This window comes from Eublepharis macularius, chromosome 1 (assembly GCF_028583425.1).
Source record: "Eublepharis macularius isolate TG4126 chromosome 1, MPM_Emac_v1.0, whole genome shotgun sequence".
In the NCBI taxonomy this organism is placed as follows: domain Eukaryota; kingdom Metazoa; phylum Chordata; class Lepidosauria; order Squamata; family Eublepharidae; genus Eublepharis; species Eublepharis macularius.
The window spans coordinates 253612590-253626294 of record NC_072790.1 but is presented as its reverse complement, the minus strand read 5'-3'; the positions used below and the strand labels follow the sequence as shown (position 1 = coordinate 253626294).

General features: G+C 50.9%; 1 protein-coding gene across 3 annotated transcripts in view; it reads right to left on the bottom strand.

Annotated features, from left to right (window-relative positions):
* MTMR11 (myotubularin related protein 11) overlaps positions 1-13439 on the bottom strand; it is a 30346-nt gene extending 16907 nt beyond the window's left edge. Inside the window, exons 1-4 of one of the 3 annotated variants that reach the window (XM_054998937.1) lie at positions 13073-13439; positions 6342-6414; positions 1880-2016; positions 1275-1347 (exon numbers count right to left, since the gene is read on the bottom strand). In XM_054998937.1, the coding sequence (XP_054854912.1) occupies positions 1275-1347; positions 1880-2016; positions 6342-6414; positions 13073-13141 (352 nt within the window). In that variant the 5' untranslated portion in view covers positions 13142-13439. Of the gene's footprint in view, positions 1-1274; positions 1348-1879; positions 2017-6341; positions 6415-11801; positions 12155-13072 lie in introns of those variants that run through there. The other 2 variants (XM_054998944.1, XM_054998951.1) reach the window with 2 other exon arrangements.
* Between the last annotated feature and the right edge of the window lie 266 nt (positions 13440-13705).

Sequence of the window (13705 nt, the reverse complement as noted above, 5' to 3'; positions counted from 1 at the left end):
GGAGCCCGGCACCCCAGGAATCTCTTTTCCCCTTTTGAAAAGGAAAAAAAAAGCCCACATTTCTAGCCTTTAAGAATGACATCAAACCGTACGAGCAATGCCTGGGGATGCCTCTGACGTTGGGAATGGCGGCTGCAGGGAGGGAGGGAGTTGTGTTGATCATGCAGGGCCACGGACAGCGCTTTCGTGCCCCACGTGGCACCCGGCCCCCACCCATGAGAAGCAGCAGGAAAGAAATGCCCCCGCTTGCCCGGTTTGCGCCACTGATGCTGCGCGCTGCCAAACGTGAATTACCTTGGGGCAGAATACTTTTTAAAAGTGCGGAGCAGGTCACTGAGGTCCGTTAAGTTATGTGGAGGTTTTCCCAGATCCCAACCTCCTCCCTCCTTTTAACAGGATAATATTAAACGGCATTCCCGCCCGCTTAGCCTGGCTGCAGGCTTCCTCCTCGGAATGGCCTTCCAAGGCAGGGTTTTTCTGGCGGCAGAACTTTCCCTTGGGCTTATCTTGAAAGCGTTTTATTGTTTTAAATAGGACATGTTTCTGTAAGCTGCCTTGAGTCCTCCATAAGGAAGAAAGCACGAGCTGCAAGCCTTTCAATCAATCAATCAATCAATAGAACTCAGAAAGAATAAGCACGTGACACCGATCATATCGCGCGCACACCCCTGCGAGGTAGGCTAAGCAGAGAACGTGCCATTTCCCCCCCAAAAGCCACCCTGGGACTTTATGGCCAAGGCAAAATTTGGTTTGCCTGTTTCATTCCCCCCGCTCCCCTGTTCCTAAGAACACCCAGAGTGGTATGCAGTAGAGAATGGAACACATTTTCCAAATCAGAAAATCAATAATCAAAATACTAAACACAGCTGTTAAATTGTAACAGATTTGGTCCAATATGGTGCAGATATAAAGATGTATACTTTTAAATGGATTTAATATTAAAATAAAATCACAGTATAAGGCACTGTAAAAACAGTATATAAAACATCCCAGTAGCTGTCGAAGAAACTCACAAAACCTTGATGGGCCCTCTGTCCTCTCCCTGTGATTGACACCCAAACCCTCCTCGCCCAACAGCCTTGTCGCGCCTCAGTTTGCCTCCCTGTAGGTCTAGCAGACCTCTTGCACTTTTAGCAACTGAATGGCAGGCAGAAACTCAGCAGGTGAAGCTTTTTGCACAAGGGTCATCTCCACACTGGGAAAAGCAGCGTGGCTGGAATTCCCCTGGGGCAGGAGCCCTGCCAGAGGGAACCGGGGAGAGCCTCCAGCCTTACCAGCCACTAGCCTTCTGATGCAAGGTAAGGCCACGTCATAACCACTGCGCATGAATGGGGGGCAGGAGCAGTCCTGGGGCAGAAAAGAAACAGCGGTTAGCCCGTTTATCATTTTCATTATTTACAGTCTTGGTATCTATGGTAAGCTGTCCCCTCCCCGAGACTGCACTGATCCAAAATTCTTTGTAGGCACAAGGGCTGGCTGGACATTTTTACCCTGCAAACACACCCAGCCTAGGAGAAGAACTGCAGGTTCAGAACGTTGCAACACGACTCCTTTCTTTACCAGACTGCAGCCTCTTTTGCAACACACTGGAAGCACCCAGACAGTCCACCGTGCCCAAACCGTTCCCATGTGCTGAGAGAGAAACAGGCTTGGAATGCAAATGGACCTGAGGGGCCCAGACCTCATACTGCAACACAGGGCTTCTGGACAGGGGACGAGAGCACCTCCGCTTCTTATCTTGCCCACCACCGGGCACCCTGCTGCCCCCCGTTCCATAGCTTTTGCTTTGCTCCCTTGAGCTGTCTGCTATCTGCTTGCAGGAAGCTTGACTGGAGAAAGTGGAAAGCTATTTGTGGCCAAGGAAGGCTGGTAAACCTACCCCTGTGTTTGCGGATGGGTCTGGTAAGAAAGCCACTCTTAGATTGGTGCAGTAGAGGGTGCCAGGGAGGTAGCCTTCACCATCTCGGGAAAGGACGCTCTTCCTCACGTGGGTGGCTGCTTCTTGGATGTATTCGCCTGCCAAGCAATGCGAGGGAGTATAAGGTTTCTGGGTCCACAGAGAAAGATTCGCTGAACGAGGAATGGCTTAAAAGAACTTAAATGTAAAGAAGGACTAAAATGTCTGATTTTGGATTATCATAGGGATTCTGAGAGGGTCCTAGATCAAATCAAGCCTGAATTCTCCCTAGAAGCTAAAATGATAAGACTCAGGCTGTCGTACTTTGGTCACATTATGAGAAGACAAGATTCTCTGGAAAAGTCAATAATGCTAGAAAAAGTGGAAGGCAGCAGGAAAAGAGGAAGACCTAAAATGAGACGGCTGGACTCAAAAAAAGAAGCCACATCCTCCAGTTTGCAGGATCTGAGCAAGTCTGGTAATGATTGGATGTTTTGGAGGTCTTTCATTCATAGGTCCAGAGGAGTTAGCCGTGTTAGTCTGTAGTCACAAAATAGTAAAAAGTCTAGTAGCACCTTTAAGACTAACCAACTTTATTGAGGCATAAGCTTTCGAGAACCACCGCTCTCTTTGTCAGATGCAGGGCTTTTTTTGAGGGGGAATGCTCTGGAACACCATTCCAGTAGCCCTGGAATCTGCCCACGTGATTCCTTCCATCTTCGGCCCTGTGTGCTCTGCAGAGGAGGCTTAGCTGCTTTGAGTTTTCTTTTTTTTCATTCGTGAGTGAGAGAGATCTGCTGGGGCCAACTCTGCAGAGGAGGCTAATCTGCTTTCATTTCATTCAGGGGTTTCTGTGTATGTGTGTGCTGCTTTGAGTTCATTCTGCTTTGTGTGTGTGTGTTGACATTGTTATGGTTCCCACAGCTTTTGAATGCAGACTGGTTCTGTGTTAGTTAAATATATCAGTTATGGTTATTCTAGTTTTATGCTAGGAATGGATAGCTGTATCCAAGTCACAGAAGGCTTTCAACAGTATATTCATCAGCATATAGGTGTTCTTATGTCTTAATAGCTGTAACTCAAATGGTTCTCCCCACCCTCAGCTAATTAACATCACTGAAATTGCAGTCGACATACGGGTGTTAAGGAAATTTTTATGAATATGGTTTGTCTGAGACATTAGAATATTTATGAGCATTTCACAATGTCATAACAGCTTAGCCATTGGTAAGGTAGAGTTGGAAGGCAACAAAAAAAGCCATTTTAAACTAAGTATAAATCTAATGCAGCTAAAGTTGAGTATCTAATTTTGAATTGCTCCAGTAAAGCAAAACCTTCCCTGAAAATTTGAAAATTCAATATTCATTAATTAGGAATTTCAGACTCTGTGGAATTTTGAGAAAGAATTTTGAAAAAAAAATTCTACGTTGGCAGAGGGAATCCGTTAGAATTTAGATTTGTGAGACGGGTTTTGGATTTTTAGAGGCTCCCTCTTTCTTGCATATTTTAAAATATGATTCCAAAGAAATGGAATGTTTGGGAAAGGGAATGGAAGATTTCACTTTTTTAGAGGATACAGAAAGAAAAAAAACTCTTTCTCATAATAGTGTAATTTCCCAAGGTTACTAACATTTATCTCGTCGTAATGCATTGTGCTGGGTTCTGGGAAGCGGCGTCACTTTCGGGAGTGACGTCATCACGCATTTCTGGGAGCACCTGCATGGGCACATGTGATAATAAAGAGTTCCACCACCTCTTTTCCCAGAAAAAATGCCCTGGTCGGATGCATCACCAGCTTTCGAGAACCACAGCTCTCTTTGTCTGATGTATTGCCAGATGCATCTGATGAAGAAACCTGTGGTTCTCTAAACCTGACAATGCATCTGACAAAGAGAGTTATAGTTCTTGAAAGCTGACGATACATCTGATGAAGAGAGCTGTGGTTCTCGAAAGCTTATACCTCCATAAAGTTGGTTCATCTTAAAGGTGCTACTGGACTTTTTACTATTTTTCATTCATAGGGTCACCATAGGTCGGAGGCGACTTGATGGCACATAACACACACAGAGAGCAGTCCCTAAACCTTGCTTTACAACAAACGAAAGTCAGGCAATCTTGGGCAAAGCCCCCAAATTACCAGTTCCTTATCACTGTAAAATATAAAGAAATGTTTATAAATTATAAGAAAATGTTTTTAATTGTTAACTTCTATCACTATAGGGAAGGCATAAGGGATGGATAATGCAAGGACAAACTTTAAGAATCAGCTCTTTAAGGTCATGCAAGCCACAAACTCTGCCCTCCCCTTTCTCCCAACAGCCTCTGCTTAAACCCATTTTATTTCTTCTAATTACCCCCCTCCATTCCCTTCCCAAAATCTTTAGGTGAGTAACAAGCCCAGTAGCACCGGGGGAGGGGGCTGCCTTGTGGGCTCACAGCAGCTGCTCACTCGCTTAATTTATTTCTCACTCCTTGACACCATTTTTGGTGAATTACTCAGAGAATTACTCAAGAACTGTCCAGACTCTACATATTTAAGGCACAGATGTCCAAACACCATGTCTACTGCAGCCGCGCACGAAAGAGAAAACAAAGTTGTATGGCTGTGGAAACCCTAACCGGCTTCCCACTGCACAAAGCCATGGCCGAGCAGCCACGGCCCCTGCTATTTGTCCTGCGAGGCACAACACTGGTGTCCAGGCAACCACAGCGCTGGCGAACAAGGCCCGTTTGCTTTAGAGATGCCACGTCCTCAGGCACCGGAAGGGAGCTGCTCTCTTTTCGTGTGGTCTCCCGTTAACCTTTTTGCCCAAAGGGCACTCGCTTGCCATTTCCACGCAGGACTTGCAGAAGTCCTCTAAAACAGAGCCTGAAGCAATGTGAAACAGGGACCATTCCAAAGACGGAGGGCTGACGCTGTGGCCTTAGGGAGGCTCACCGGCTGACTCGGGGCCAGTCACACCCTCTCAGCCTAACCTACCCCACAGGGTGGTTGTGAGGATAAAACAGAGGAGAGGAGGATGTAAGTGGGGGAACCAGGGCTTTTTTCTCAGCTGGAACGTGGTGGAATGGAGTTCCGGCACCTCTTGAAAATGGTCACATGACTGGTGGCCCCGCCCCCTGATCTCCAGACAGAGGGGAGTTGAGATTGCCCTCCGCGCCACAGGGTGCAGAGGGCAATCTAAACTCCCCTCTGTCTGGAGATCAGGGGGTGGGGCCACCGGCCATGTGACCATTTTTGCCAAGGGTGATATAAACTTTAAAAAACTCCCCCCTTGTTCCAGCTGACCCAAAGTGATGTTATCGTGCAGTCCTGGGAGTGTGCGCACACTTTGCACATGCGCATGTGGTACCAGGGGCACCACCTCCTGCCAGGAGTTGCCCTCTGTGCTGGCAACCCACTGAGTTCCACCATCTCTTTTCCCAGAAAAAAAGCCCTGGGGGGGGAACCATCCATAGACTGCCCTGGGCTCCCTGGAGGACAGGCAAGATAAAAAAAAGAACTGGGAGGGGGCTTTGTGCCCCTGGGATATTTATTAACACATCTCTGGACTCTTTCTTTTCTGCAGAACTCCCAGCGTGAGGTTACACCGTCAGACCACGTCTACCAGGATTCTCTTTTTGCCGCTGCTGCTAGAGTTGCCAACCTCCAGAGATTTCTCAAGCCGGAGATGGCACCCCCCTCCCCCGCTCCCAACATGCCTCCTCCTACAAAACAGTGCCAGGTCATCCCGGGCGTCTGCTTGCCCTTCTTCCGGGTCTTTTAACACTGAATTGTAAAGACTGCCGTGGCCCAGATTGTAACCAGCTGGGGGAAAAAAATGTTTTTTTCCAGGAGCAGTAAGGCGGCTTCGAACCGTCTGACAAAGGGAGCTTTGACTCCCAAAAGCTTCTGCCCTGAAAATCTCCTTAGTCTTTAAGATGCTGCTGGACTCGAATTTTGCTCTTTAAAGTCTCTCAGAACCCGCCCCACATTCCCAGTGAGGGGGCCGCTCCATGCCGTGCTTTGAGAGGCATTTCCTCTGGTAACAGCGTCTTTTGTGGCTGTTCTGGGCTGGTTACCTTACACAAGCCAAAGCGAGTGGCACAGCTATTGTTATGTACAGCCCATGGCTCTGCCCAGAAAATGCCTTCAGACAGCTGCACTCAAGCATGGAGTGGAGCATTAACCCCTCCTGTCCTCCTTGTGGGAAGGAAGCACCCGCACACCAGCGGTGTTTGGTCAAGATCCAGGTCCGGTAGCACCTTAAAGACCAACTAGATTTCCAGGGCAGGAGCTTTCGAGAGTCAGCGCTCCCTTCGTCAGCCCTCCAAGATTCCTTAACAGCTAACGCTGGCCCAGCCTTTTTCTTTGGGATCACAGCCACCCTGAGAGAAACAGCCCCTGCTTGTTCAAGGCCGAACCCTGTCTACCCTTCTCCAAAATTGGAACCTTTCTCAGTACCTGGAATACACTGCAGAGCCGGACAGTTTTTGTTCCTCCTGCCACTCATGTTGGGGGACTTTGGATCCTTGAGCTGCAAAGGCAGAAGAGGAGGAGGGAGTTAGGTTGGAATCTCCTTTGCCCGTCTGCTCTCTGGCCCGGCTGCTGAGCTAGGCAGACTTTGGCCCAATGCAGCAAGGCAACTCTTCGCAGCAACAATACACCCCAGGTCAGTAGAAACAGGAATAGCTCCGAGCACCCTGCAGCGAACCCCCATGGTGGAGAAAGAGGCCTTGCTCCAACTTTTCATTCTCAGCAGGATATCTCGCTAATTATTTAACTTCTCTCAAATCTTTTAGCCAGCTGGGTGTTTCCTGTGGGCAGGAGGGCCTGTGGTGCACCTAGGGTTGCCAGCCTCCAGGTAGTGGCTGGAGATCTCCCGGAATTACAACTGGTCTCCAGGCCACAGAGATCAGTTCACCTGGAGAAAATGGCTACTTTGGGGGGTGGACTCTATGGAAGTATGCCATGCCAAGGCCCTTTCCATCCCCAACCCCCTTTCTCCAGGTTTCACCCCTCAGATCTCCAGGAATTTCCCAACTTAGAGATGGCAACCCTAGGTGCACCACAACGCGGTGCAGAGCTGTGCTGGTCTAGGACCCCTGAAATCAGACGGGCGTAACTCCATATAGGATCGCACTGTTAATCCCAGCTCTCTTGTCCAAAGCTGACTGTTCCAAAGATGCTTTTCTTGACCGCGTCCGAGTTAAAATATGTAGGACATGCACTCACGCACACTTCTGGGAAATCTTGCTGGCTCCTTTGAAACCTTTCAGAATCTCCAGGTGCTTCACCTGGGGAGCAGCCCCCAAACGCATTTAGCATTTTGCTTCTTGTCCTTCCTTCACTAGGGAAAAGTACCCTGTTGTTACCTCTTCCTCCAGCATTCAAGAACTGCCGTCATGTCTGCTCCTGGCAACTCCTGCTTTTTATCCCCTTTAGGCTGAACAGAGTGGATTTTCCTAGCCCTTTCCAAAGTGCTTGTAGCATTTTTGTATTTACTGTATGGCTCATTCCAATGCGTCAATTATTTTCCAAGGACTTCCGTTCCATTAATAAGAAATTGCCTTATTGGATAACAATTTGGACTGTACATGTATGTATAGAACACACACACTATGGTAGAAATACGTTACATTATATTCAATATTCTTATGGACTTCCCGCCTCCCTAAGCACTGAGCATTTCCAGGGGCCGGGCTGCCAAAGAGCTCCCTGGAGACTTCTGGCATTTTCATAACATTTCCTTTATCTATAAATATAAAAGCAGAGCTTAGTGGAAGCAAACAGTCTAAATCCTACCAGCAGGCAGCAAAACCACCAGCCTCGCATCAACTTGCCTGACAGCAATACATAAACGGCATGTGCGTGTGCATACGCACACCATTCAGGGCAGATGGGGCGAATTCAAACAGGCTCCCTGCACCAGTGCGGGATAATGGCTGATTCCGCACACGTTGGATAATGCACTTTCAATGCACTTTAGCTATCGTTTGGAAGTGGATTTTTTGTTTCACACTCGAAACATTCAGTTCCAAATTATCTCTAAAGAGGATCGGAAGTGCATTATCCAACGTGTGCGGAATCAGCTAGTGATTAGAGTGTCAGAGTGGAAGCGTGGCCTCCTAGTCTGCATAATCAAGTCTGCTCTGAAGATCACTGGTGACCGTCAGCCAGTCGCTCTCTCGGCCTCACCTACCTTGCAATGTTGTTGTAAGGTCAAAATGGAAGGAGGGAGTTTTCTAGAGGAAAGGTAGGATAAAAATGTGATGGATAGATGGGCCCTGCCAGATCTCTGGTAGGAGGAATAAGGCACATAAACCAGGGCTTTTGCTGTCGGCACAGTTAATTTATTTATACTGTGCTTTACTCCCCCACAGGGACCCAAAGTGGCTTACGGCATCTTCGCCCTTCCTCCAATTTATCCTCACAACTACCTTGTAAGGTAGGTTAGGCTGAGAGTATTAGTACAAGGTCACCCAGAAAGGTTCCCTGGCAGAGTGCGGGATTTGAACCCGGGTCTCCAAGATCTTAGTCCAGCACTTGGATTACTACGCAACGGTTCCCACACAGGCCTGAGGTGGCCTGCGGCATGCCGTTCATTCCCAGCAGCGTGGACAAAACAAAGAGCCGTTTCCAGCTCAAGGCAAGGGTTTTTTTTGCTAGACTCATAGCCAGAAATCTTACAGTGAGGGGGCATACGGCTCGCCTGAGGGAGGGGGGCTATGGCATATGAGTCAATTAGAAACAGCAGCCGCCTGTGTTTAAAGGTTACTTTATTACTTTTAAGTTAAACTGAAGAACAAGTCCGAAGGGCCCCTGCAGTCTCCGGACAGGACGGGCTGCACTGGGCAGGGGGCTGGGACTAGATGGCCTGAAAGGGCCCTTCCAGCTGTAGGCATCTGTGATTCGATGATTGTCTTCACAGCACTGTGCAATGGTACCCTGTCTGACAAAGTGATTTTTGCGCCACACAAACATTACACTATGCTCGTGGCACCGCTGATGTGATCTCCAGCAGTCTGAGAGGCCTCTAAACAGAATGACAGTGACGTAGACCTGTGTGATCCAGAATTCCTTCACAAATGGACCCATCTGAGAAGAGCAGTTAAGGATGGGGAGGTGGGCAGGTCCAGAGATCAATGTGATCCTGGAGAATAACATCTCCCTTGTTTCTATGCTGCCTGCCTGCCCAGGAAGATTGTTTCAGGCTGGTAGCCATATTGGTCTGTAATAGAAGAGCAAGATTCGGTCCAGTAGCACCTTAGAGACCAACCAGATTTCCAGGGTAGGAGCTCAGCCCAAGGCCACCCAGCAAGGCTTCAAGCATCAGGACTCCCTCGGTCAGGTATCTGATACAGCTTTGCCTCTCAAAAGCTCATACCCTAGAAATCTAGTTGGTCTCTAAGGTGCTATTGGACCCGAATCTTGCTCTCCTATTTTTACTCAATCTCTACAATACACCACACTTCCTTTAGGAACTGTCTCTCAAGAGCTGCTAAAGATTTCTTGAATTTTAAAAATTCTTAGCAATTGTGTAGAAGGATAGGAATCAGAGAGAGTACATTTTTAAAAAAAAATGTAATGTGCTTTTTCCCTGGGAGAACAGGCAATGTAAGTATTATATACATTAAATTAAGTTTGGGGTTTGTTAAACTAATCTCTGTAGCTTGCAATCTGGAAAAGAGACTTGCTTATAAGCGTACCAGGGTTCCTTGGTGATTTCATCTGAGCCCTGCATGCTTCTCTCAAGAGATGCAGCCGTAGGAAGAAGGTGTGAGGCTACAGGTAGGATCCAAACTGGGCAGGGAAAGGAGGGAAAGGAGCTATTCAACAGTGTAGTGGGATCCAGTCCTACACATGTCCAAGTAAGTCCCATGTTATTCAATGAGGCTTACTCCCGGAAAAGGACCTTAGGACTGGGAGTTTCATTACTAAACCGGGAGATGCCAAAGTCACGCCTGCCTGCCAATCACACCCTCCAACTGAGAAACTCCGCCAACCTCAGGCCCTGGAACCCGTGTGGCCAATGGTTAGTGAGGGAACCTGCTTGGCAGAGCGGGACTTCAGAGTGGGGATTATCCTGGCCTCTGGCTTATTGGGATCCTCCAAAGAATCTCGTTTGGCAGTGAGAGGTAGCGGGGCGCCATCCCCTCTCTGCTCCTCAGCCCTTTGGCATTCTGCCTTGAAACGCGGCTCCTCCTGCAGCGAGGACTTCTGGGGTGAAAACTGCTTGCGCATTATGCCTCTGAAGTCCTTCAACAGAGGGGAGGGTTTGTGGGCAGGTGCTGACAGGAACTTGGAAGTGGAACTGGAAGGTAGTTGTTAACGGGCAAGCAAAGGCATTCGGCATGTGCCGAAAGGTGTACATTTTTTTACCTCGGCAAGTTGCAGCAACATGCCCTGTGCTGAATATTTAAAAACAGATTCCAAGCTGAGTGAAGCTGGGGGGTTTATTTTTCTACACCCCCCCATGGCCTCACCTACTCCTGAGGCAAATTGGAGAAGGCCACCCCACATTAGCATAAACTTTCTCGAATTTTCTATCCAGAGTTCTCACTGCTAAAGAGAATGGAAGGAAGAAGGAAAGGCCCCTTCGAGAAACAGGTGCGGGGAAGAGCGATCGAGCAGATGAACGTCATCAATCAAGTCAGCAAGGGGTTAACTAGCTGAGCTGCAGAGCTATGCCGCAGGTTCCCTTCCCCCATTCTTTCCCAGGTAATTCTGTGGGAAATGACAGGCACATTTTTGTTTATACCTCTGCAAGGAAAAGGGCTCCAGGCACACCCCCACATAAATTACAATTAATTGATTCTCTTATATAATCTCTATTAATAAGATAATTAACTGCTTCCTTATTGAAGTGAAACAAATTGTCTCATATTAAAACAATTATCCATCAATTATATATATTTTAATAAATAATACAACATTTATTCACTTCAAAATATTGCGGTATCATACTCCCAAAATGTGCTTTCCTGAAGAGTTCTACTTGTGAAAAAAATATATTTTTAAAATTGTGAACAGAATTTTTCAGGAGACCCTCGAAATGGATATAGGGCTCTGTACTGTGCAGAGCGGTAAGCTGCAGTACTGCGGCCCAAGCTCTGCTCACGACCTGAGTTCGATCCAGGCGGAAGCCGGGTTCAGGTAGCCGGCTCAAGGTTGACTCAGCCTTCTGAGGTCAGTAAAATGAGTGCCCAGTTTCCTGGGAGTAAAGTGTAGATGACTGAGGAAGGCAATAGCAAACCACCCCGTAACAAACAGTCTGCCAAGAAAACGTGGTGGATGCGACGTCCCCCCATGGGTCAGTAATGACTCGGTGCTTGAACAGGGGACTGCCTTTACCTTTACTGCGGTCTAGTACCTCCCATCCCAGGGCCAGGCTGTCAGCTGTAGTGGGGTGAAAGACTGAAGTGCCGGAGGGCCCCCGAAATACCTGAAAGCCTCAGGACCCAGCCATGGGTTAATACGGCCTGGCTCCCAAGTAAGTATGCATGGAGTTACTCCCACAGGCTGACAGAATTTTCCAAAGTCAACTGCAGAATTTCATGCCCAAAGAGGACCCAGAGGTGTTTACTATGCCACAACGGGGTGGGGTTTCCCCTCTCCTAAGACCTTCCCCTTTAACCGAGCAAAATCAAGTTTTTCCTCCTCTCTTGAATCCAACTTGTGTTGTTTGTTCACTCTCTCCGTCTTCAACTCAGATGATCTAACAAGAGATTTGGCTTCTTTAGGGCATATTTCTGCCTCAATTGGAAAACACGGCTTGATTGCGCAATAGAGAATACGTGCACAAACATCAGGAAAACAGCCCAACCTGCCATGAAAACGCACTCCGTTTTGAAGCAAGGAATCCCTCCCTCAAATTAAGATGCGCCCACCCCCCAAGAATCAGCCCCCCCCCCGTCAACTTGCCTTCTCTGGCATTGCTCTCCGGGAGAACCTGCAGCTACTCTGGAGTTAGCCTTCAGAGGCAATCTGTGCTCAGGCCGTTGCCAGAGAAGAGGAATGAAGCATCAAGGCCAAGGCCGGGTTTCCTAGCTACCAGCTCAAGGGCCAAGACTGTTATGGCCAGAAAGTCAGTAAAAATAATTTAACAACAACAACCCCCCCAAAAAGTTTGTGAATCATTAACGGGCAAGTTGCCCTGGTGGAACTCCACTGCCCAGAACACCCCGTTCAATGAAGAGCTCTCAGCCCTGAGTTTGGAGGCAGAGCGAGGGAAAAGAGAGGCCAAGATTTGGACCCTGGGGCGGGCAAACCACTCCCAAAGCAGGCCCAGCACCAGGCATAAGGCACGAGAGCACGTCTGGATACACCCCGATCCAGGGCAGGCCGCTGGGCAGTTTTTCATGCCTGCAACCAGACGGGGGCCGTTGCTTCCAATCCTTTAGGGGGCAGAGTCCATATTGGGGGTTCTCTGTTTTCCAGATGAATTTGGTTGTTTCCCCCACCCCTCCCATCGCCTCTTTACAAGCGACATGATCCGGAGGGAAGTTCTCCTGCACGCAACCTCTCAACATGAAGGAGATCCTATGTTGGGGCAAGGCAGTTCTTTTCCAGGAAATCTGCCGCTTGGATTATGTTTTAAGACTTCGGGGTGGGAGTGGGGGTGGGGGGGTGCTTTTTTTGGGATTTGATGTGATAGGAAATAAAGCCAACCGGTTTATGCAGCTTGCACGGCTATCTGGAAAAGCGACTGTCCAGCCTGAGAGTTTGGAGTTAAAGGAACGAAACAGCTCTGGGGGCCGTAAATACCCCAAAGGCCGAAGGAAGGTACACGCAGAGTACTTTCTGGCGCTTCCCGGGCTGCTTGCCCCCCACCCCCCTCCAGCCCAGTGGCCGGCCAGCAGCCCCTCGCCCGGGCGCAGCGGCAGCGCGGCGGGGGAAGACCGAGTGCAGCCCCCGGCCCACCCCCGGCCCGGCCCGGCCCAGCGCGGCGCTGTCTTCTGCTTGGCGGCGGGGGGGGGGGGCAACGGGGGGCTCTCGCCAGTGCAATGCGGAGCAGAGCGGCTCCAGTCCAAGCCCGGCGGGCCGCGCAGCCCACGAGCCTCCGCGGCCAAGTCCGGAGAGCCGCGCGGGGCGCAGAGAGCGACGGGCAGCCCGCCCCGCCCGGCCCCTGCCGAGCGACCCCCTCCCTGCCCGCCCGCCCGCCCGCCCGGGCGCCAGAGCGACCCCCGACTCACCGCGGCGCCCCGGAGCTGCTGCGGCGGCTGCTGCGGGACCTTGAACGACTGCTTGGCGCCGGAGAGCATCGCCGCCGCCGCCGCCGCCCTGCGCGCCCCATAAACGCGCGCGCCCCTCTCCGGCCAGGCGGGCGGCGGCTCCCCGGCGCAGGGCTGGCGGGCGGGCGGGCAGAGGCGCAGCCTGCGCGCCGGGCTCCCCTCCGAGGGCGAGGAAAGAGGCCGCCGGGCCGGCCGCAGTGCGCTTCGCCCGCGCCTCCCCTCCGGGCCTGCGGCGGCGCTGGGGCCCTGCTGGGCGCGCGGAGGCGGCGGCGGAGGCGGCGCCGGGCCGGCGGCAGGAGCAGCAGCAGGAGCGCCGGCGGCCAGTCCCGTCCCGTCCCGGGCGCGGCTGGAAGGACCGGCGGGTCCCGCTCGCCCGCCGCTCCCGCCCGGCCAGGGGAACTCCGCTCGGCTCCGCCCCGCCCTGCTGGCCGCGGCCCCCTCCGGCCCCTGGGCTCTGGGCCAGGCGGTCCGGCGGGGAGAGGCGCGCCCCGGGCCGGGAGCCTCCTTGGCCGCCCTCGCTGGCGGTGCTTCGGGCGTCCCTGTGCCGCCTGCCGGGGAGGCCGCGTCGGGCGAGGCGCTGCCGCGGGCTGCAGT